Genomic DNA, 21,628 nt, shown 5'->3' on the forward strand with positions numbered 1-21,628 from the left:
AGCCCGGCTTCCGGGATTATAAGTTATGAGCACTTATTCGTACCGTTTGTGTAATAAGTCAAGAAGTACTTATAAAAAGCTAGGAATGCTAGCTTTTGTCTCAGAGCTTCTGCTTATTTCCCAAACACTTTAATCACTTATAAGTCTTATTTTGCTTCTAACTTCTACTCCACTTATTTATTTTAAGCAATAAGCACTTATTTTAAGCTCACCCAAACGACCCCTAAGTGCTCCTAACTTATTTTCATTGAATAAAATAATCACTTACTTTTATTTCTATCCACTTCTCTCTAATTCTCTCTCCAACTTTCTCTCAAATAATAATAAAATATGAGTTAAGAGCAAGTATAAAGAGCATGGTTGGAGTTGTCACGATATTCAATATATTAACTTAATAAGAGCCACATATTATATTATTTTTTTAGAGAAAGACTTAAGAGCACCATTGGAGATGCTCTAATGACTTAAGATAATAATAGCTATTCTCACCTCCAACAATATTCCTTATATTCATTCCTTATATACTATTTTATTATTAAAAGTTACCATTATTACAATAGGTGAAGAGAGATAACATGTTTGTTTTTAAAATTTATTGTAAAATAAGATTTAGGAGGGGAGAGAGGTTAGTTAAAGATAAGACATGGCTAATTGATCTTAGTGATTTAGGGAATCACTAGGATACGGTTGGAGTGGATTATTTTCCCATATTCCTCATTTTTTGGTTTAAGACTCCAAATAGCTAAGCTATTGGAGTTGCTCTTAGCCTCTCATCAGTGTTCTAAAAATCGTCGAGTCGACCGAATACTCATTCCGAGTACTATTTTTAACCCCTCGTCCGATCCGAGTTCCGAGTAATCGGGTTCAAAACCGATTTATTAAAAAATCGGTCAAAACTCGATTTGACTCCGAGCACTCGAAATCAAATCCGAGTTTGACTTACCAATTTTTTATTGTTTTATTTGAAAATTATTTCAAAAGAGACTAAACATAAATTTATATATGTTTTGGTCTTTTTTGCAAAGTATTGACATTAATCAGAATGTATATGTGTTTTATCATTGAAACTTGTGAATGATTATTATGTCAAAACCTATCAAACAAGCAACTTTTATTTGAACTTCATTATTTCAAATGTGTTATTAAAATATTAATCTTATTAGATAGTTTTATTATTAATCAGTATATAATTATATATGAGAGAAAAAATTAATGAAAAAATACCTGATTAGTTATCCGATAACTCATTCCGAGTACTCTCCAGAGTTCCGAGTACTCATTTTTCCGAAACCAAATCGAGTTGTACCGAGTTTCGATTTTTACAATCTTGCCTATCATACTTTAATTGATGTTCCGAACAACATTCAAAGCATCACATTTCAGTATTACCCTGTCAAATTTTAAATAGTCAGCCACCTGCATCAGTATTTAACTATTTATAACAATAACAGCAGCACCCATCAGCATCCCTAATAACAACACCTAACCCCAAACGAGCATCTGTTTCACTTTGACACACCATCTTGCACCCCTCGAGTTACTGTAGGTTCTCTTCTCTGGGTTCTCTTTTGTGAGTATCTTTTGTAACTGATATTAAAAATAAATTCTACATACCAACTATTTAAAGGAGCTGAAAAATTATCTACCACTTGAAAAGTAAAAGAGCCGGAAAATTTATCTGTGCACTATTAAAAACAGTCGGAACCTCCAAACTAATGAAAGATTGAAAGTAGGTGGAAGTGTTAATAACATGATCATAACATAGATCAAGCTAAATGTCCTTTAATTTTCAAAGAAACATGTTTAAAATATAAATATATTTAGTAGCATTTTCTACTGCTGAGTTGTAAGGTTAAGAACCTTAGACATGGTCTTTTCTCCTCTGCTGCAACAAATTTAGCTTCATTCACAATAAGAGCTTCACCATCTTATATCGTCTAATTAGCTGAGAAATGAGAACCGTGTCCGGAACTTATTTTTCAACATATGCCATGACTCAATGGACCGTGGAGGCAAATTGTTGAACCATTGGAGTGCAGTACCCTTCAAACATATACAAAAGAACCGACACTTGACCATATCCGAATGTCCAAAGAAACTCATCCTTCCATCAATCACATTAATGAAGTCTAACGGATTAGTCGTTCCATCAAACGGCTCAATCGAGGGTATTTTCAAACGCCTATCAATTTTAGCATTCTCGATATCCTCCGACAACGGACTCTCATTAGGCACCTCCAATCCGCAGTGTGTCCTCATCAAATCTTTGCACATAGCGAGATCTCTTCGCAACTTTACTAGATCAACCTCACGAATTTTGCTGTAGCCATCCTCTCTTAAACCCTCCTCATTCGAAACCCTCTTTTTGGATCTCTCCAGCTCGCCTTTCAGCTTGGCGATCTCTCGTTTGTGTTTCAGCTTCAATTCCAACAACATCCGCTCCTTCTCAAGAGCTTTCAGCTCGTCTCGAGGTTGTTGCGTCCCCTCGATTTTGCCGCCGACCTCTTTGCTTTAGGCTTTTCCAGATGTAACCTCGCATCACTAGAGAGCACCTTCTTGCCTTGGCGGTAATACTTCCGGCTTCGTCCTCCGACGGGATTCGAGTGCGCCGTGAGGGCTGCCCGGAGCATCATTTACAAACAAACGCCTAGAATCTAAAGCACGTATCTGAGCTGTTTCCTTCTCTCCGCTCGCCAGCTCTACCCCTCCTTCTGGCGCCAAATGTTGGCGCTAGAACATTCCCTTTTACATAGCTGCTCCTTCTCAGTATATAGTCCTTTCCTCTGGTGTATGTCACGTGCTTCCCTAATGGGCTTACACTGCCTTCTGGGCTATGGCCCAACAGGTGGAAGTGTTGATAACATGATTAGTATAACATAGATCAAGTTACATGTCCTTCGATTTTCAAAAAAACATGTTTAAAATATAAATATATATTAAGCTAGCAGTATTTTCTGATGTTGAGTAAGTGTTATTGAAATCGGAATTCATTATTATTATAAAGCTATTATTAACAAATATATATTTATTATATTACAAGTTCTTTAATTGTTCATAGTTAAAGTAATATAACATTTTAATTTTAATAAATTACTATATATATATTTCAGTTTAATTTTTTTTAAGGATTAATTGGACTTTAAAAATTGTCGCGATTGATTAATCCGTTAAATCAGGATTTTAGAACATTGTACAATTGATCAGTATTGAGGTGTAAGTAACGTTAAGAACTATAGACATGGTCTTTTCTCCTCTGCTAGTCTGCTGTAACACATTTACAGGGGTGTATTGGATTGAGATTTTAAAGCATTTTTTTGCATTCATGAAATCCGGAGGTATTCGATTGGGATTGTTTGAAATTCATTAAAATCTTGAGGTATTCAATTGGGATTTCAAATTATGCTACAAAATCTGGTGGTATTCAATTGAGATTTTAAATTATACTTTAAAATCCGATGGTATTCAATTGGGATTGTTTAAAATCCCTTAAAATCTGATGGTATTCAAATGCTTATGGATTTTTTTGCATTTCATAAAATGATGGATTTTGTGGCATTCTTCAGTGTATTTTAAGTTTTTTGAAATCCCATCAAAATCAATGGGATTTTGAAGCATTGTGCTTAAATCCTATCAACTCTGCGACATTTTATCAAGAATCCGCACAAAATCAAAATCCGACACAATCCATTAAAATCCATAGACTAAAAACAATCCATTAAAATCCTAATCGAATACACCCCTCTTAGCTTCATTCCCAATAAGAGCTTGCGGCTTGCCCATCTTATATCGTCTAATGAGTTGACGCTTGACCATAGAACTCCAGAGGTACTTGAGTTTTCGGCTAATTTTCCATCGATTGATATTGAATATTTGGATTCTACAATCTATCAGATGATCCCGGATGCTAGTCGGTCCGAGTGTGTGAATCTAAATCTATAGAGAACAATCGCTACTACTTTAGACTGAAAACAAGGTGAATCGAACTTTGTGAATTCCAGTAAACATGATGATTCATAGAGTATTGCTTGCAATATGAAGTTTTCGGAATCATCATGTGCATAAATTAAGGGATTTCGGAAAAACAGTGAGGACAACCAGCTTATAAATTGAAAGGAATGGAAAATGGCAAACACTGCATAACATTGAATCTCTGATACACAGAACTATCAACTACGTACTAAACCAAATTAAACTAGCACTATCTCTCAACTTAAAACCTACAGAAAATCAAATAACATAGTGTATCCTGATTATAGACTAAGAACAAGTAACGGTAGCATAACCGGTGGTCATGCCAGTGTAATCAATAGTGTACTGGTAATTGCAATTACCGCAATCATAACTAATCAAATATCCATAAGCAATCTCAGCCATTTGAATATTTCCGCACCTTGGACCATTAGGATTTGGCATTGAATACGAACCACCTCCACCTCGGCCACCACTTGCATTACCACCATGTCTAGAACCCCTTCCACCATGACCTTCTCGAGGCCTCTTTCCATGACTACCCGGTGTTCCTCCAGGATATCCACCTGCACCCCCAGCACCTCCTCCAATTCCCCCGCCATTGCCTCCACGGCCGCCCCAGCCAGGTTGTCCAGGTGTTCCTCCCGGATATCCACCACCACCTCCTCCAGCATAGCCAGCACACCCACCCGCACCACCACCAGGACCTCCCCCATTCCCACCACAACCTCCAAACCATCTCGGTTTCGAACTCTCAACTTCAGCAGCCGTGGCCTTACCATCTTTCTTAGACTCCAACACATCATCATTCACCACTGCATTCGCCAAAACTCCATTGACTAACAAGATTACAAAGATCACACAACAATGAACAACGCTAAGCCTCTTCATCTCTCTGCCTAAAAAACAATATCGCAAGAACAATTGTTTTGTGAGGTCTCTTGACCAGGGGTGTCTAAGTATATATACTGTCAGGTCACATGAATCTAGTTAATCCTACTTCTACTCATGTTCGTGTTCCTTAACTTTTTGTTTGTGTATTAATTAGCACTATCTTATTCCCAAGTCCTAGCCATTGTAGAAGACAGAAAGGCTAATTTCAAGAAATCCATTGCAAGAGCTCATTTTTAATTTTTTTTTCTTTAAACAAATTTCCAAGCAAAAGAATTAATAATACTTCAAAAAATATATATTTGTCTGAGTAAGAATCTCTTTTTTTTTGAATAAAAGGGAATCAATTCAATCGACATCTACAAATATAATCGAAATTAGACGGACGCTGAATTATATCACTGTTAAATCCTTTGTTATTGTTTATTTTAAATATGATGACTTAAATTATTTAGCAAAACGAATATGATTTAAATAATCTATACTTTCAGTAGTGATTGCGACTGACTGGTACAATATAATTTAATTAGAAGAAAACTTATGAGTGAAAATAATAAAATTCCACCGATTAAAAACGACTGTAAATAAATCCAACCAATATCGGTTGTTTTTAAGCCTTGGTCGACTAATACCCCAGAATTGACATGAAAAGCGCATGTCTTCCAAATAGGGGTGTCAAACGGATAAAACGGATACGGATTTGCCCATATCCGTATCCGTATCCGCCTACTCAAAATCGGATCCGGATCCGGATACGGATACGTAAATTTTAGAATAAAAAGATCCGTATCCGTATCCGGCCGGATATTATCCGGATACGGATAATATCCGTATCCGCTTTTTCAAACATCACCAAAAATCAAATATACATTCTGAGATTAATTAAAAAACATATTTTGAACCGTTCAACAGCAAATGTATACCCGGTCAGAAATTAATAACATACTTTAACAGAAGTTTGGGCATTCAGGCCAAATATTTCGAACAAAATATTAATTTTACCAACTTAAAATCACAAAACAACATTATCTGCAACAATTTTAAAAAGAAAAAGCTTAATGAAGATAGTTCCATTTTCTCCATTTGCAAGATACTTAATATTTCTATTATTTTAAATATTAATTCCTTATGATAAAATAAAAAATATAAGTAAATAATAAATTTATATAAGTATTATTATATACATATAATAATAATTTCGGATACGGATATTTTCGGATACGGATACGCCTATATCCATATCCGTATCCGCAAACTCCGGATTCGAATACGGATAATATCCGTTTTATTCCGGATACGGATTATATCCGCTTTTTCCCGGATACGGTAACGGATTTTTCGGACGAATATCGGATCTTTCGGATTTTTTTGACAGCCCTACTTCCAAATGACTGCAGTTCTGACCTTCGCTCCAACACACTATAAACAAATACAATACCACACGTGGCAACGTCCTATTCGCCATCTGCCTCCCCGGCTCACTTTCACAACCACTGATCATCGCTTCACCACTCGTTCACTACACATTACAAACAATCGCCGTGAACTCGCCGCCATGTCCTCTTCCGGCAACTCGCTCCCACTCGGTTCCACAACTCAGTTCGAACTCAGTACCGAAGCCGATTTCAACAAAATCGTTTCTCCCGATGGACTCATCTCCATCTGCGGCTTCGGCTCTCTCCTCTCCGGTAATACAATCTCGATAAATTAATATATATTTTCTCGATCCGGTGTATTTTTAATCTCGATATATGAATACAATTCTCAATGTTATTAATTCATTCATGTAATTTGCTTATGCGTGTTGCAGAGAATAGTGCCAGAAGTACATTTCCTCATCTGATCAACTTTCGAGTCGCGAGATTGCTAGGTTTTCGCCGTGTGTTTGCTCACGCGGCTCCGATTTTCTTCCAGCGCGGCATTGCCAATCCACAAACTAAGGTTAAGTGTGTGTGAATTGAGTATATATCATATATATATATATATATATTTGCTGATTGGGCATAATTCAATTGTTTTGAATGAAACTAATCTGAATTTAGTGACACAACTTTTCGAGAAAAATGTGTAATTACTCTTCATAATATGTGTTGTTAAAGTGATTTAGGATTTTTGGTGTGGTTGCATAGATATGTATATTGGAATTAAATTAGTTACGTACTCAACTAGAAAAGTTGATTTGGAGGATTCGTCTATAGCCTAGTGAGAATGTGTTAAGGCTTCTCTAACTACCCTTCCCAGTCCACTTATACTTAAAATAATTAATGTTTTAAAAGAAGAGGAGGAATAATGAATTATAAGAGTACACTGATATTTATATATCTTTTGTTAATTTTTTAAGTAAAGATATATGCCTATTATGAAGTTTGAATATATTGTAGAAGTAGAGTAGGAATTTTTTGGGTTGTGGTAGTAGAGTAAAAACAATATTTTTTTTCTATTATTTGATATTACAGTGCGGGATCGTTTTTAATTACTTGATATTACAGTGCAGGGTTGATATTTTAAGCTAATATTGTTTATGAGTTGATCTGTCATCATTAGATTCAGTTTGAGGGTTTTCTTCATTTATTCTTTTATTAATTTCAAGATGTATAGAATTGAAAATTTCTCACTTTTTTAGGGGTGTGAATCTACTCTACTCCACGGTTGGGAAACCCGATGGCACTTAAGTCACCCTAGTTCTTATCCTTCCTCTAGTCAATATTCTGCGGTCAATTTACCCATGTTTGTGTTTTTACTGTAATTTCCTACTTTTTTTGAAATATTGATTTTCTTTAATCCTCGTCTTGGGCCTTAGCAAATATGTGATGTACGTAGAAAACCAAAATATGTGACATAAATGAAAAACCAAAAGTGATCCCTTTTTAAAATTGATTCAATAGTAAATTAAGTGAATTTGAGTTTGAGGTTGCAAAGCAACAAGATATATGTCTTTGGTTCTCTGAAGAAAGCCCAAGTAGTAAGCTAATTAGGATTTATCAAATTAAAATTAATCCAAATGGAAGTCCAGGTGTGGGTTTCAGTCTTAATCATGTATGTGTTTGGTGCCGAGAAATTATAATTGTAGTCTTTCTTTTTTGAAGATTTGCACATACTTCATGATTATTAAGTTCAGGCTACACACGCACACACATATAACAAACTGTACTGGAGCTTCAAACACTGATAACAACCAGATATTTTTAATTATTCGAGGAACAAGAGATGAACAAAAAAGTAGGGAGAGAAGTGAAGTAAAGAAATGAGTGAAAGATCGTTTAAAATATGAATAGGGACGGGTGAGAAAATCCTTGGCAATGATGAAAAAAATGGAGGATCTTTAAGTTTTGAGACCACTAAGAGCATTCAAGGGAATCTTAGTCCCCTCTCAGTATATGATGAAAAAAGTTTGCTCTTTAGTAATTTAGTACATATATAAATGTTTCAATTCGAAAAAAACACTCCTAATACTTGCTCCTTATATATAATTTTTACTGATAAAACTACTACAATTCTATGAGATAATGGGAAGTAAAAGAGGAATGGATGTGAAATATATTATTATATAATGTCTTAGGAGTGGAGAGGTTGCCTACAATTAGGACTGAAAGAAGGCTCCTAAAATTTGAGGGAGTCACTATGAGTCTTTTGGAGCAATATTTTTAAACAAACCCTTAGTGTTTAACTTGAGAGGGTAAATAAAGTGGCTCATGAAGATGCTCTAACAGGCTCTCTGAGTTGGATCATCAAGTCATTAGAAATGGATACTTTCTAATTTCTATTTAAAAAGGTTTTGATGGTATATGATCTTTATATGTACAGTAACGATTGACTCAGTTAGAACCAGCTTAAGGGATGAGACGTGGTTAGCTGGTTGCAAAAAGGCCTAACTGCCTTCATAATCATAAGATTGTATTTGACATCCCTCTTATGGTCATAGTACTATTTGTTGTGACTACAACCATTATCTTTTGTTTAAATCATGAGCATGGAAGATTTTACATGATAATCGCTTGTATTTCCTCACAAGAAGCATGCAACGATATACCAGAGCAAAGACAAAGCCTTTCTCTTGTCTGCTGCAAGAAACTTGATCATGTTTATTAGTTATACAGATGGTTCATACACAGTAGAGATGCGTACATTTATTTATAATTTTGGTCACTACAAAGCATTTATCTATTGTCACGCCGTAGAGGCCATAGGAAAACATAAGATACACAGTAGTCAAAACACGATAATTTGACAAGTTTTATTGGATACATATATAGAGGAACATCTAACTCAAGCATCAGGGTGTGCAAGGAGATAGTCTTCAACAGCTTTGAAAACACAGCTATCCTTACTCTCTCCAGAGGTAATTTCCTCTTCCTTGTTCTCAGCACCTGGTTTAGTTCGGTAAGTGCTGACCTGTATCCCAGTACTCCCTCCATCAGGCCTGGAACTGATCTTGAATTCATGGGAAATCGATTCAATCCGGCCTATCAATGCATCACCTTCAAATACTGTATATGCATATGTCATCTTTTCTTTGTCTAATGCATCAACTCGATGCTTGACATACTTGAAAGGTCTAACTGTGGACAAAGTAACAATATGAGCAGATAAATATAAAAGTAACTGTACTTAATTATTTATATGTACATATGACAACTTATAGCAGAAACTGACTTGCCTTCTAGAAAATTGATTAGCTTGATGGTTCCAGGACCTCCATTCCCCTGAATCACGTCAATGTTTTTGATACCACTAGGCACAATCTTTTTCACTATGGTGTCAGGGTCTAGTGTAATGGCATTAAATATCCTGGAGGCTGAAACTGGGCTGTGAATTTCATTAGTGAAGGTGTAAACTCCCATGGTTGATCTCTGTCTCTCTGATTGTAAAACGACCCAAGATTGTGATGGGATCTGGTGACTGTCAGTTTTGGTATTTATAGCAACTACAAATGCTTTATGCATCTAAAGCTTATCCGTTATATTTTTTTGCCTTCATCAATATCACTTTGTTGAGGTGGATTTAGTCATGAATTTGTTCATTTATATAGTATTCGTTACTTCGAAAATCATATCGTTATCCTTACGTTAGAAGACTAAATCTACTAGAAAACCTCCGTCTAAATATGTCCTCTTTGATTATATATATAGTATGTAGACAAAATAGCTGGGGAAAAGCAACTAAAGAAGGGAAAACAAAGAACATAAAGTAGGTGCGTACTGCGTAGATGTTTTTACATGTAGAAAAAGCTAAGTAAAAAAGCGGCAGACAATCAAGTCCATATTGCCTTCTTCACAACCCATCACCGCCTTATTCTGAAATTTATGCATAACACTTGGTCACATAGTAGAAGCTGTGCGATATATTTAACTGCCTATTCAAAGATGCCCATTGATACAATTCGTATGTGTGTGATTTAGTGTATGTTGGTGCTGGTCGTGTTAACATCACTGGTCTTTTTATTGGTTATTAAAGCATATTACCATCTCGAACCTAACTCTATATATGTACTTTTACCTTATTTTGTTATAAAATTGACTCCAATCCAAAGTCGCTAACATTATCTTAATATTATCTTCCTTCTATAATAATTGTAAATATTTTTCACAGACAAACATATACATTGAAAACAAATTTTTCGACATTGTCTTATCAAAACTGATAGAGCATGCATATGCATAGACGATAAAAGAAAATTAAAATATATCCATAACAGCTCTTTATTGTATTTATGTATATTACAGTGTGAAAGAGAATTTGTAAGAGAAAAATTAATTGTACACTTCAGTCTGCACCGAGGTAATATTAATTAACTTCATTTCCATATTAGATAACTTAATTAGCCATCCATGTCTACCATATGATCAAAAAAATAAATAAATAATCATGTAATAGCATGAATTTATAGATAGCAAGTGAACTAAAAGAAATTAAAGTATGTTATTTTTTATAAATATATAACACTAATAAAAACATGCCAATGCGTAAACAAAACAAATTAAGTGGAAGGAAATAAAATTATACATGAACTAAATGTAACAAACTTTAGTTTACTTTCTGCCTGTTTGACGAGTAAAGCTGGCCGGATGAAAACTGCTGCTGCATCCAGTAAGTTATGAATTTATTGTTTTCTCTTTAAATATACTAACTAGTGAGTAGTAAGTATATACCTGCCTCTACATCTGCTCCTAACTAATGAATCAATTGAGCAAATAAAAGAGGAAAGATCTCTATCTATAAGAAAGATAACTAGTGCTTTGGGTTTGTCTTTTTAGCACTGTAATCAAATTCTTCTCCAACAAAAATAAATATAAATGCCTCCAGCAACGTTCTTTTCTTTTTCTATTTAAGCTCCTTTTTTTTATAATCAGTTCGTTTTACTAATACCTTTTTCACACAAAAACAAACAAAATAGGTAAAAGCTTCAGCATGTATGTGTTCAAGGAAACAAAGCTAGGAATTGAGTTAATTGTTTTCTGCTGTTTGGTTGTTTTTTGTTATATATTCCAATAAGTGAAATAGTATGCAAGTTTTTATGAGATTGCAGTTTCAATCATGTGTGTGTTTTGTGACAAGAATTCGGATTTGTAATTTTTCGTTCTCAAAGATTTACAGATACTTTAAAGATTATAAAGTTTAGGGCTTTAGGCACATATTTAGTTTTACTTGTTTTTTTCTAATCGAGTGCTACATGCAACTTTCACCTTTATTTTAGTGTCTTCATTTGTTGTTATTTGGGAAACATACTCGATAAATGTTGCTGTAGATAACTTACACACACACACACACACACATATCAAAAAACATCAGTGGAGCTCAAGTCTAGTATTATTGATGTAATAATTGTTTACTGTAGGAAATTTCAAGCTTAAGTGTTGAGCCTTGTGAAGGTAAAAGCCTTCTAGTAACTGTTTTTGAGATTCATAATTCAGAGGTATGTAAAGCATTCTGTGCTACATTGGTTAAATATATAAATGGGTGATCAGATTTTTAGCTTCAAAGTTGACCAGCTCATATGTACCTTGGAATTTCAGATTCCTTCATATATTGAGAGGGAGCACGAGTTTCGGTTTTTAGCTGTGAGTGATGTTGTAGTTATTTTATAAGATTCATACTTGATATTTTCTACTGATAATAGCTCATCACCTTTCTATGGGGAACAAATTAATATATTGTATTTTGATAGGTAATTCCTGAAGCATTTGACGGAAAGCCATATGCTTGTCCTGCGGTGAGTAATGGTTTTCAAATTTTTGGTCAAGTTGAACTTTATGTACTTATATTGCTTTTCAAACAACCGGATCCCATATATTTGTTTTAATGTTATAGGTACTTTGTGCGCGTTATAGTGATGAGGAGTATTTTCAAATCAGGTGTAAAGGTATCATCCTGATATTTATAAAAGTAGACTTCAGACATCAAATGACTGTCTTGTTTGTTGTCGTTTTGTATAGCCTTTTGTTAATACTTGATACACGTGACAATTTAAATGTTTCCATCTTGCTTTCGTGTATGAAGAACTTTATAATTTAATATGTTTAAAGAAGCCATGTTGGGGTAATATAGGTATTGAGTTTTCAGATTAACCTAATTAATTGCAGGTTCTGTGTGTTAATCATGTGCAAAAAATTAACCAAACCTCCCATTACCATGACATATGCTAAAAAGATGCCTCGACAGAAACACAACAGAAGAGAGTAAATAAGACAATTGGTTAAGAAGGGTGTATTGAAAAATAGTTCTATTCAGCAAATAGAGATTCATTTGCATTTTGGTGGCCGTATTTTGCACTGAGTTTTGAATTGGTGGCTGTAATTTAATATTTGCAATCGGTGGTCAAAGTTTCAAAAGAGTGGCTACATTTTAAGAATTACAAATCAGTGTCCATAGTTCATGCCGGCTTTCAAAAAGGTGGTTGTATATTACTACTATTTAACAAGTAAAAATCCAATAATACTGTGGAAAACAGTAATTTAATAATTTGAAAAATATTTGATGACACATAATTATTTTTCACAAGTAGAAAGGTTATCGAGTTTGAGTTCACCAATTTAGTTGTAAGGTTATAATTTGAATTGAGCATTTCAAAATCGATTTAATAAGCCGCGGCTTGAACAATCTTTCTAGGAAAATAATATTTAGATTTGATAACCTGTGTTTTACTTGTGGATGGATATTTATGTGTTTATGTGTCATCAAAATTATGTTTTAATTTATTAACCTACTATATATCCCTATAATATTTTATTTATTTATCTATTATATTTTTTATGTTATTATATCACAACCACTCTTTGAAATCAGATATGAATTGTGACTTATGACCAAAGATTTGTAAATCTTAAAGTGTAGCCACTCTTTTGAAACTCAGCAAAAATTTAAGTCACTGATTTACAAATTTCAAACTACAGCCACTATTTTGAAACTCGGTGCAAACTATTGCCACCAAAATGCAACCTACTTGCAAACAGAACATGTGCTGGTGAGGGGCCAGGGAGGGATAGAGATAGAATAGTGGGATATGGATTATTATTGTGTATTGTGGACTGAAATGTATTTTGGGAGCTTGCTTCTCCTAGAGTGAGGAACCTTTATCATTTAACCTAGTTTTCCATAGAAATCCGAGTCCTCTTTTTCTGAATTAGTGCTAATAACATTGAATACTTGGCATCAAGCCGGTTTCATGCTCTGTTTGCAATATTAGCAACAGATATGCACAAGCATATTGAAAGTTACGACATTAGTGGGTAGAATCTGGACTGAAAAGACGATTGCGACTGGACATGCAATATAATATATGAGCGACGTCAAAGCATTTTTGCCAATTAAACCATAACTCTATTGCATTAAGAAGTGACTATTTTATTTGCTAATAAACAAATTACTCCATACTTAAATCTAAGTGCTCCCGGCTAAATGTTGTCCCATAAGTTGTTTTGTAGGCAGCCAGGAGATATACTTCCAACGATATGGACAATATAATATCCACAAGATTTGGAGGGATGATATTCTACCTTGTCGGGTTTATCTTCGACACTGGTCAGTGCTCTATACCATGTGACTTTTTAGTTTGCAGTCTCCTAATCTCTTCAAACTGTGCTTTTAAATGAGTATATATGAGGATTTTCCGTGGTCCTCAAATCCATTATAACTAATCACTGAATCAGAGATATGCTTGAGGTCACGATATCCTTGCGTAATCATGAATTTGTTTTCCTTCTAGCCTTTTATCCTATCAAGTTTCTAGCTGTGTATATGTGAATAAGTAAATTAGGTTATCTACATTTTATTCGAGGTCCTTTCTAAGTGAATATTTGTAACTTCTCTGCAGTGTGCTGGCTGCAAAAAACCTTGGAGATGCAGTATATAATAACTTTATGGATTACACTTTTCTTGGAGACCGTAAAACTACAATTCGGGAGTATTTGAAAACTGCAGGATCAGGCATTATGGAAGAGGAGCCTCCAGAACTTCTGAAGAATCGGTATGGTGGCTGACAGAAGTAATATATCTTTTCCAAAGAAAATTGAGTTGAAAATGATAACTTGTACACCTATGATACATGTGCACTCAATATAATAAGTTCGGTATAACTTCATTTGTACATGATAATAAATACAGTAGAATAGTAGATAGTGAACAAATTTTTGTAGTTGGTTGGAAAGATTTTTTAATGAGGAAGTGACAGTTTTCACTTGAATTGTTTTTGACATCCGAAGGATGAAGGATGCATACTTCACTATTACCGTATTACGTCACTTCAGTAACAAATTACCCTAAATCTGATAAGTATCAGACTTCAGTCATTCACAATGTATGCTCTGTTCAGAAAAATTAGTAGTACATTATCTTAATTTTTCTGGTAACATGGACTCAGTCTGCCCCAGACAACGAAGGCCTCACCATTCACCAACTTAATATATTTGTATCTTTGCATTGTTTTTTGTTCGAGGTATTATATGTTATTAAATTGTTCAATAGTGTCTTTATTTCTGAGATTGGTAGTTAGGTCTGCATACATTTTACCTTAGAGCAGGCTGACGGATCTTTAAGTTTCCTTTAGTTTGGTTTACTATTAGTATTAGTTTAAACATCAGTCCTGGAAGAATTTTGTATACTGAACACGTAAGAAATTGACTCAGGCTTGCTTTTGCCCATCAGTGCATCACTTTCAACCACTGGGTATGCATATCATGTTTTCTTTGTCCGTCGACTCGATGCTTCACATACTTAAAAGGACTACCTGTGAACAGAGTGTTAGGGATAAAATACGAGATTTAACTTTTAATATAAGATACGCATACAAATATATGACGAAAATTTATGTCTCAACTTGTATTAGTAATCAAAATATTTATCAATAATACAATCAAACTTGAATATTCAAGTCTAATAATACTCAAATGTCCGCTCAATTAGGTGACTTTGTTATCCTTTTCTCTATATCTCTTTATCTCTTTTATCATCCCCAGTCAAAGTCATGTATACTGATCAAATAACAATCACAACTCATTCACAATGGAGCCATAAAATGGTAGAGGGCCGCTAGAGAATAAAGAGAGGTATCAAATTTTTATAAGCTCCCTAGCTTATGTACTCTAGTTTGGTTTTATCCCTCACCAGAAATGAACTCAGAATAGGATAAATTCACATTATGCTCAAATATTTGAGAAATATAAATTTTGGAAAATTAAAGAAATTAAGCCGAGAGTGAGCACGAGTTCTGAACCCAAGTCGGAATTCTAACAAATGTTATTTAAATATTCACCTTCAATCATATGAAAACTTATATTTATGAATATATATATATATATATATATATATATATATATATATATATTTGAAAATTTCAGTTAATTTGAACAGTATTAATATAAATGAATGTTCGTATTTTAACTTTAAATTAAGATAGACAGATTTCATAATTGAAAATGTGTTTATACACAAAAAGAAGTATTAAAACCTAAAAATATTTATAAAAAATACAAAAAAAATAAGATAAGATTTTAATCAAAATATAAATATTTATTAATTGAAACGGATACCGCTAATAACTACTAAATGAACCCTTTAACTAGATAAATACTGAATATTAAATCATTTAAGTATATACCTAGATATTGTTATTAAAAATCTTAATTTTTTTTGTTTAAAATTATAGTTAATTAAGAAAATTTGCCAAAAATACCATTTTTTCAAGCTCTTTTTTTGCGTCTTTTAAAAATATTTACAAAAATATTAACTTCTTAGAAATAAAAATAAAGTTTGCAACTAGATGCAAACGTATGCAATCCATTTAATTGGCCCGGAGTTGCAACTATGCTTACATTTGATTGCAAGTATGTTGCATGTGGTTACAACTCGTTGCATAAGTATTTTTGCAAATATTTTCAAAATGTTGATATTTTGTAAAATATTTGTAAAAGTTGTAATATTTTTATTTAAAAGAATTGGATTTGGATATTTATTGGAAAACCTTTTAATTAATTACTGTATTAACAAAACCAGTTAAATTATCTTATATTCATAATATAAAATAACCCAATTATGAGAATTTATAATATGCAACTAACATTAACATTTGAAGAGTTCTGTGTATTTATAATAAAAACAATTGTTAGGGTTGTTAAACATGATAACTACCTAAATTCATTTTAAATATAGAATTGTTAGCATAAATTTAAATCATAACTATTTAATTCCAATATGATATATCGAAAATCAATCTAATTTACTTATATTTTCAATAGATTAAATTCAATTGAGTTTGAATAAATCGATCTATGAGCACATTTACAAATAGGAATACAAGCTCCAAATACAAACTACAATCCTTAATAATTAGATGTTGAATATTAACTTTAAAAGTTGTTAATAGTCGCATTCATCCAGCTGCAAGGTCTTCTATTTTAGACTATAACATGAGCCACCGATAAATACGGGAAGAATTACAAGACCAAATAATTGATCTCATTGACTAATACTATGAAATATCTTGTCAAATAGTCAAAAATTTACCATCAAAATACATGTACAAAATTAAACCATGCATAAATATCCAGATATTATTAAATATCTTAGCAAATAGTCAAAAAAGATTATTACCAAAATAAGTAGAAAATAAAAACATGCACCAACCTCGGCATGTACGGGAATCCTAGATTTTACTTCACCTCCAACGGGGTTTTTGCGTGCATGGTTATAAATTTTTTAGCATATTCTCTGGGACATTTTACACTGCAATTATTGGTTGTTATAGTTTCAACTTTTGTTACAAACTTCCCGGTGGACCGGGCAATTTTTCATACGATACGAAAATACGACATGAAAATTTAATGTTTATATTTGTATTTTGAGTACACGATACGAAAAATACACGTACACGAATAAAGTGTCGTATCGGTTTTGTGTTTATCCTTTATGTACACGATACAAGATACACGAAATAAATATAATTTTATAATTAAATATTAATATTTAATTATAAATATTAATATTTAATTATAAATATGTGTATTTATAATAAATATATGTATAATTTTTTTAAATAATGCATAGTTTATAATATTGTAAGTATAAATGACTTAAATATATATATTTCATATAATTTTGTAAATTTTTTGCCTAAAAATCGAATACTTATTTTATAAAATAAAACATAGGAATGCGTGTGTATAATAATAATAATAATTATTATTATTATTATTATTATTATTATTATTATTATTATTATTATTGGGAAGTGGTCATGTATACTACTATTGGATCTTATTTATAAATATAATATCCTCTCTCAAATCTTTCGAATATACCATCTTTTGAATTTTATTTACAAAAATACTACATCCACTAATTCATCTTTTCATTTTTTTATTACTTATCTCTCCTCCTCTCTCTCACCTCACCCCTCTCTTTCTCGCGCACCACCATCGCCCTCCTTCCTTTCCGCCTGTTTTAAACCATAATTACAAACACCCCCCCCCCCCCCCCCCCCCGCGTTTTGTTTGCTTTTCTTTTTCGTTCAAAAACGGCAGAACCCTTTTCTTTTATCGTGGTTTTATTTTTCCCTTTATTCATTGATTACTGATTTGTTTTATGATGCTAGTTACGTAACTGATTTCTGAGTTGTTGGTTTGGCTGTATTTGTATTACTAAGTTACTGAGTTGTTACCACTGAGTAACAGTTCGAGTCAGTTTTGTATTTTGTTTGCTCCGATGTCTATCACCGAATAGAGTTTCTGTGAATTGTAGTTGTCAGCTGAGTTCTGTTGCGTCAAGATCTTGCTTCGCTGAGTTTTGTTTGGTCCGAGTCATCGAATTGCTGTGTATAGATGAAACCAAAATTTAATTATTTTTCATTATTTTTTCGCTAATTTAGTTTTATTTTCCCCTTTTTTAGTATTACTGATTTGCTTTTTGATGCTAGTTGCGTAACTGATTTTCGAGTTGTTGGTTTGGCGGTGTTTGTATTACTGAGTTACTGAGTCGTTACCACTGAGTAGCACTCTGAGTTAGTTTTGTGTTTTGTTTGCTCTGATGTCTGTCACTCAATCGAGTTTCAGTGAATTGTAGTTGTCGGCTGAGTTTTGTTAGAGTCAAGATTTTGCTTCGCTGAGTTTTGTTTAGTCCGAGTCATCACGATGCTGTGTATAGATGAAACCAAAGTTTAATTATTTTTCATTATTTTTTCGCTAATATAATTGATTTTGAATTTTGAGTTGCTTTTGAGTTAATTTCAAGTTGATTTCTAGATTGTTGTTTTAGTTGCTTTTTAGGTGGTAATATTTGGCCCCGCAGAGGTTATTTTTCTGTCTTGCAACCAGTTGCAACTTATTATGCAAGTAATTAATATAATTTTCAAAAAAAGAAAAAATTAAAAGTTGTATTTGTGGTTGCATGTGGTTGCTCGTAGTTACAGATGTGGTTGCATATGCAACCACCGTCTTTTTGGAAATATTTTCAGGAATATAATATTTTTGCAATTTTTTTTAAAAAGGGATAGTATTTTCGCAATTTTTTTTTTTCAAACTTGGTTATGTATAGAAAAAGGCCAAAATTATATTATTAATATTATTATAATGATATAAGATTTTTCGCAAGTCATTTTACGTTCGATGGGTTCTAAAATGAAATAACCGTAAAATTTGAATTATACAACTCAATTATATTTTCTATTTCTCTCAGGTATAAATGTTCAAAAAACTTAAATTTAATTACAAATATAGAAAAAGTATAATTTATGAAATACTTAAACAAAATATTAAAATTTTAATTTATGTTAATAGATATAAACCAAACATAGTCAGTATATCCCGTTTAGAATAGGGTCTGAGGAAGGTAAGATGTACGCAGACCATGCTCCTACCCTTAAAGTAGAGAGACTGTTTCCGTGAAGACTCCCGACTTAGTGCACAATAAATAAAATTGTGTGTGATATAATAATAATATAATAACTTAGCACATGCCTTGTTCACATGGTACTTACCTAAAATGTTTTGGTTGTCACGCGACGATCGACGATAGGTGATAATGATCTGAAATGAAGATATCAAACTGAATAAGAACCGCCATTGCACACTTTCTTGAATTAACCGATTCCTTATTGTGTAATTCTTCCGTGTCGATTCTCCTTTATCCATGCGCAGATGAAGATAAACGAAACCCTGACCTCCAGTATATCCATATCTAATTAAATGTTCCCGATAAATCCCGCTTAACATAGAGGAATAGGATGGACAAATATACACGGCCCTTCTGCGTTCTCTTCGACCCCGTAGTCACCGGCAACTCCATGATTATTATTACTCAATCCTCGTTGTCAGACTCAAATCAAAGTGAATAGAAATATGTGTACGTGTGTAGTTGGTATATAATGTATGCTGGCGATTTGAATTGTGGATTTTTGCAAAAATCCAAGAAAATTAAGGGAAAAGAGGAATTTGCAGAAGAAAAAAGTATGGCAGATTAAGAACAAAGTTATTGATACTTTAATTCATCTTGAAGATGGAGACGATGCATACCATTCAAACTCGAACAATCGCCAAAATTTCAAAAAGGAAACCGCCAAAGATTGAAGGAAATGCTAAAGCGTGGAGCCTATTGTTCCCTATTATAATTTATGTTAATAGATATATAAAGATAAAAATAGCAAAAATAATTAAACAGACAGATTAATTATATTAATTAATTAATATAGATACATTAATTGTGCTTAATTAAGTTTATTATTATGAATTAAGTATTTATATATAGAGTAATTTGTAAAAACAATCACTTTCTTAAACAAAAACCCAAAAACACGGCCAAAATTCTTCTTCTGCAACCCCAACCTTTCAGTATAAATAGATCCTCTCATACTCTCACGTTCAAACACGAAAAATATCTTCCAAATCTGTTGTGTGTTTTAGATTGAGTACCTGTGAAGTACTCCGTGAACAAATTCTTGTGTCGAATTTTCTTTAATTCAAAAAAAAAAATACTATAGTGATGTTTTCCTCTGCTAGTTCATTGAACCAAGTGGTCATGCATTCTTCTAAATCTCCTGCTCTTCAGGCTCCAAGTTTCCGAACATACACTACTCCTGCTTTCATCAAATTCCAGCACAAAAATCTCTTCAAGCCATCTCTTCCGAATCTTCACTTTTGCAAGGCTTCAAGTCCTGTCCAATCAGTAGAAATCAAGAATGAAATCACCAAAAATGTGGAGGGACATTCTACTGTCACAGCAGCTCAGATGTACAAGGCCATGTTTCTTGACATGGACGTAGTTATTCCTCGAATTTTACCCCAGCTCATCAAATCCATCCAAGTCCTTGAGGGTGATGGTGGTGTTGGTACCATCAAGTACCTTACTTACGGGGAAGGTAACAATTAACTAGATTTTATCAATTTCGGGAAAAATCCGTTAAGAAAAACATTTATTTGTGACTCGATCAGATCCTCGGTATCAAATGTCAAATTGTAACTTATAAGGGTGGGTGTTAGAACTTAGAATAATATATGATCCTGGTAAGCCCTCCTCTTAACACCACCTTTAGATTTTGGGAGAATTGATCACTTAACAAACAGTCAGTGGAGGTGCTAAAAAATTATGCCTGATAATATTGTAGTTTTTTTGGGACTTATGAGTAATGTGATATGGATTAATGTTTGGATAAATTTAATTACTTGCAGCGGTGAAGGCCACAAGCATGAAGCAGAAGATAATCATAATGGATGAGGAGGCAATGACATACAGTTACATTGTGATCGGAGGTGATATTTTGCCGGAAAAAGTCGAGTCGGTCACTAATCATTTCACAGTTGTGCCTACTGATGATGGAGGTTGCGTTGTGAAGTTGAGTGTAGTGTTTACACCAGTTGCTGGTGAGATGGTACCGGAAGAGTACATTAAGGAAAGCATTGCCCAGTCGTTTCAGGTATTCAAGGCTACTGAAGCTTACATCCAAGCTGATTAAGATGTGTAATAATGGCGTTTTATTGTATCTGTTCTATGCTGGTGGGAACTCTCACTCATTCAAGGTTTGAATGTCAATGATGAATGAATTATGTTCCTATTTATTGCAATGCAGTTTGCAAGCTGTAAAAGTTAAATGGGCTGTATTGTGCCCTGAGGGCACATATATCACTTGGTCTGGCGTCTGCCCATTATATATGTCCAATTTGAAAAAATATGCATATCAAAAAAAATTAAATTGATTAGATATAATTTTATCTCATAGATTCAGTGCAATGAGAAATGAGAATGAAATTAATAAAAAACTAATAAAAAAAGAAAGAGAGGAGGCTAG

At 33.2% G+C, this 21,628-nt stretch overlaps 4 protein-coding genes across 4 annotated transcripts; 2 read left to right on the top strand and 2 right to left on the bottom strand.

The window, feature by feature from the left end:
• Window positions 1–4,257: 4,257 nt before the first annotated feature.
• LOC108221707 (glycine-rich cell wall structural protein) lies at window positions 4,258–4,860 on the bottom strand. The gene has a single exon (XM_017395572.1). It carries the CDS (start codon window positions 4,858–4,860, stop codon window positions 4,258–4,260), a length of 603 nt encoding a protein of 200 aa, XP_017251061.1.
• A 1,386-nt stretch (window positions 4,861–6,246) lies between these two features.
• Window positions 6,247–14,539, top strand: LOC108204922 (uncharacterized). The gene is made up of 8 exons (XM_017374614.1): window positions 6,247–6,548; window positions 6,671–6,801; window positions 11,696–11,773; window positions 11,874–11,918; window positions 12,026–12,070; window positions 12,169–12,220; window positions 13,782–13,878; window positions 14,171–14,539. Exons 1-8 carry the CDS (start codon window positions 6,248–6,250, stop codon window positions 14,334–14,336), a joined length of 915 nt encoding a protein of 304 aa, XP_017230103.1. The 5' UTR covers window position 6,247; the 3' UTR covers window positions 14,337–14,539.
• Window positions 9,052–9,948, bottom strand: LOC108204923 (major allergen Pru ar 1-like). Its single transcript, XM_064081639.1, has 2 exons — window positions 9,514–9,948; window positions 9,052–9,415 (listed from the first exon to the last, which is right to left on the bottom strand). Exons 1-2 carry the CDS (start codon window positions 9,801–9,803, stop codon window positions 9,127–9,129), a joined length of 579 nt encoding a protein of 192 aa, XP_063937709.1. The 5' UTR covers window positions 9,804–9,948; the 3' UTR covers window positions 9,052–9,126.
• Window positions 14,540–17,679: 3,140 nt separating the features above from the next.
• Window positions 17,680–21,404, top strand: LOC108212729 (ribonuclease 1). The gene is made up of 2 exons (XM_017384448.2): window positions 17,680–20,701; window positions 21,012–21,404. The coding sequence occupies exons 1-2, from the start codon at window positions 20,326–20,328 to the stop codon at window positions 21,293–21,295; spliced, it is 660 nt and encodes a 219-aa protein (XP_017239937.1). The 5' UTR covers window positions 17,680–20,325; the 3' UTR covers window positions 21,296–21,404.
• The last annotated feature ends 224 nt before the right edge of the window (window positions 21,405–21,628 follow it).

The sequence above is a fragment of the Daucus carota genome, chromosome 1 (assembly GCF_001625215.2).
Source record: "Daucus carota subsp. sativus chromosome 1, DH1 v3.0, whole genome shotgun sequence".
In the NCBI taxonomy this organism is placed as follows: domain Eukaryota; kingdom Viridiplantae; phylum Streptophyta; class Magnoliopsida; order Apiales; family Apiaceae; genus Daucus; species Daucus carota.

Coding starts and splice junctions, on each gene's coding strand:
- LOC108204923 (XM_064081639.1), bottom strand. CDS start 9,803: ATGCATAAAGCATTTGTAGTTGCTATAAATACCAAAACTGACAGTCAC. Junction 9,416..9,513: donor ATCAATTTTCTAGAAGGCAA/GTCAGTTTCTGC, acceptor GTCCACAGTTAG/ACCTTTCAAGTATGTCAAGC.
- LOC108204922 (XM_017374614.1), top strand. CDS start 6,248: ATGACTGCAGTTCTGACCTTCGCTCCAACACACTATAAACAAATACAA. Junction 6,802..11,695: donor TTGCCAATCCACAAACTAAG/GTTAAGTGTGTG, acceptor TGTTTACTGTAG/GAAATTTCAAGCTTAAGTGT. Junction 13,879..14,170: donor CGGGTTTATCTTCGACACTG/GTCAGTGCTCTA, acceptor ACTTCTCTGCAG/TGTGCTGGCTGCAAAAAACC.
- LOC108221707 (XM_017395572.1), bottom strand. CDS start 4,860: ATGAAGAGGCTTAGCGTTGTTCATTGTTGTGTGATCTTTGTAATCTTG.
- LOC108212729 (XM_017384448.2), top strand. CDS start 20,326: ATGTTTTCCTCTGCTAGTTCATTGAACCAAGTGGTCATGCATTCTTCT. Junction 20,702..21,011: donor GTACCTTACTTACGGGGAAG/GTAACAATTAAC, acceptor AATTACTTGCAG/CGGTGAAGGCCACAAGCATG.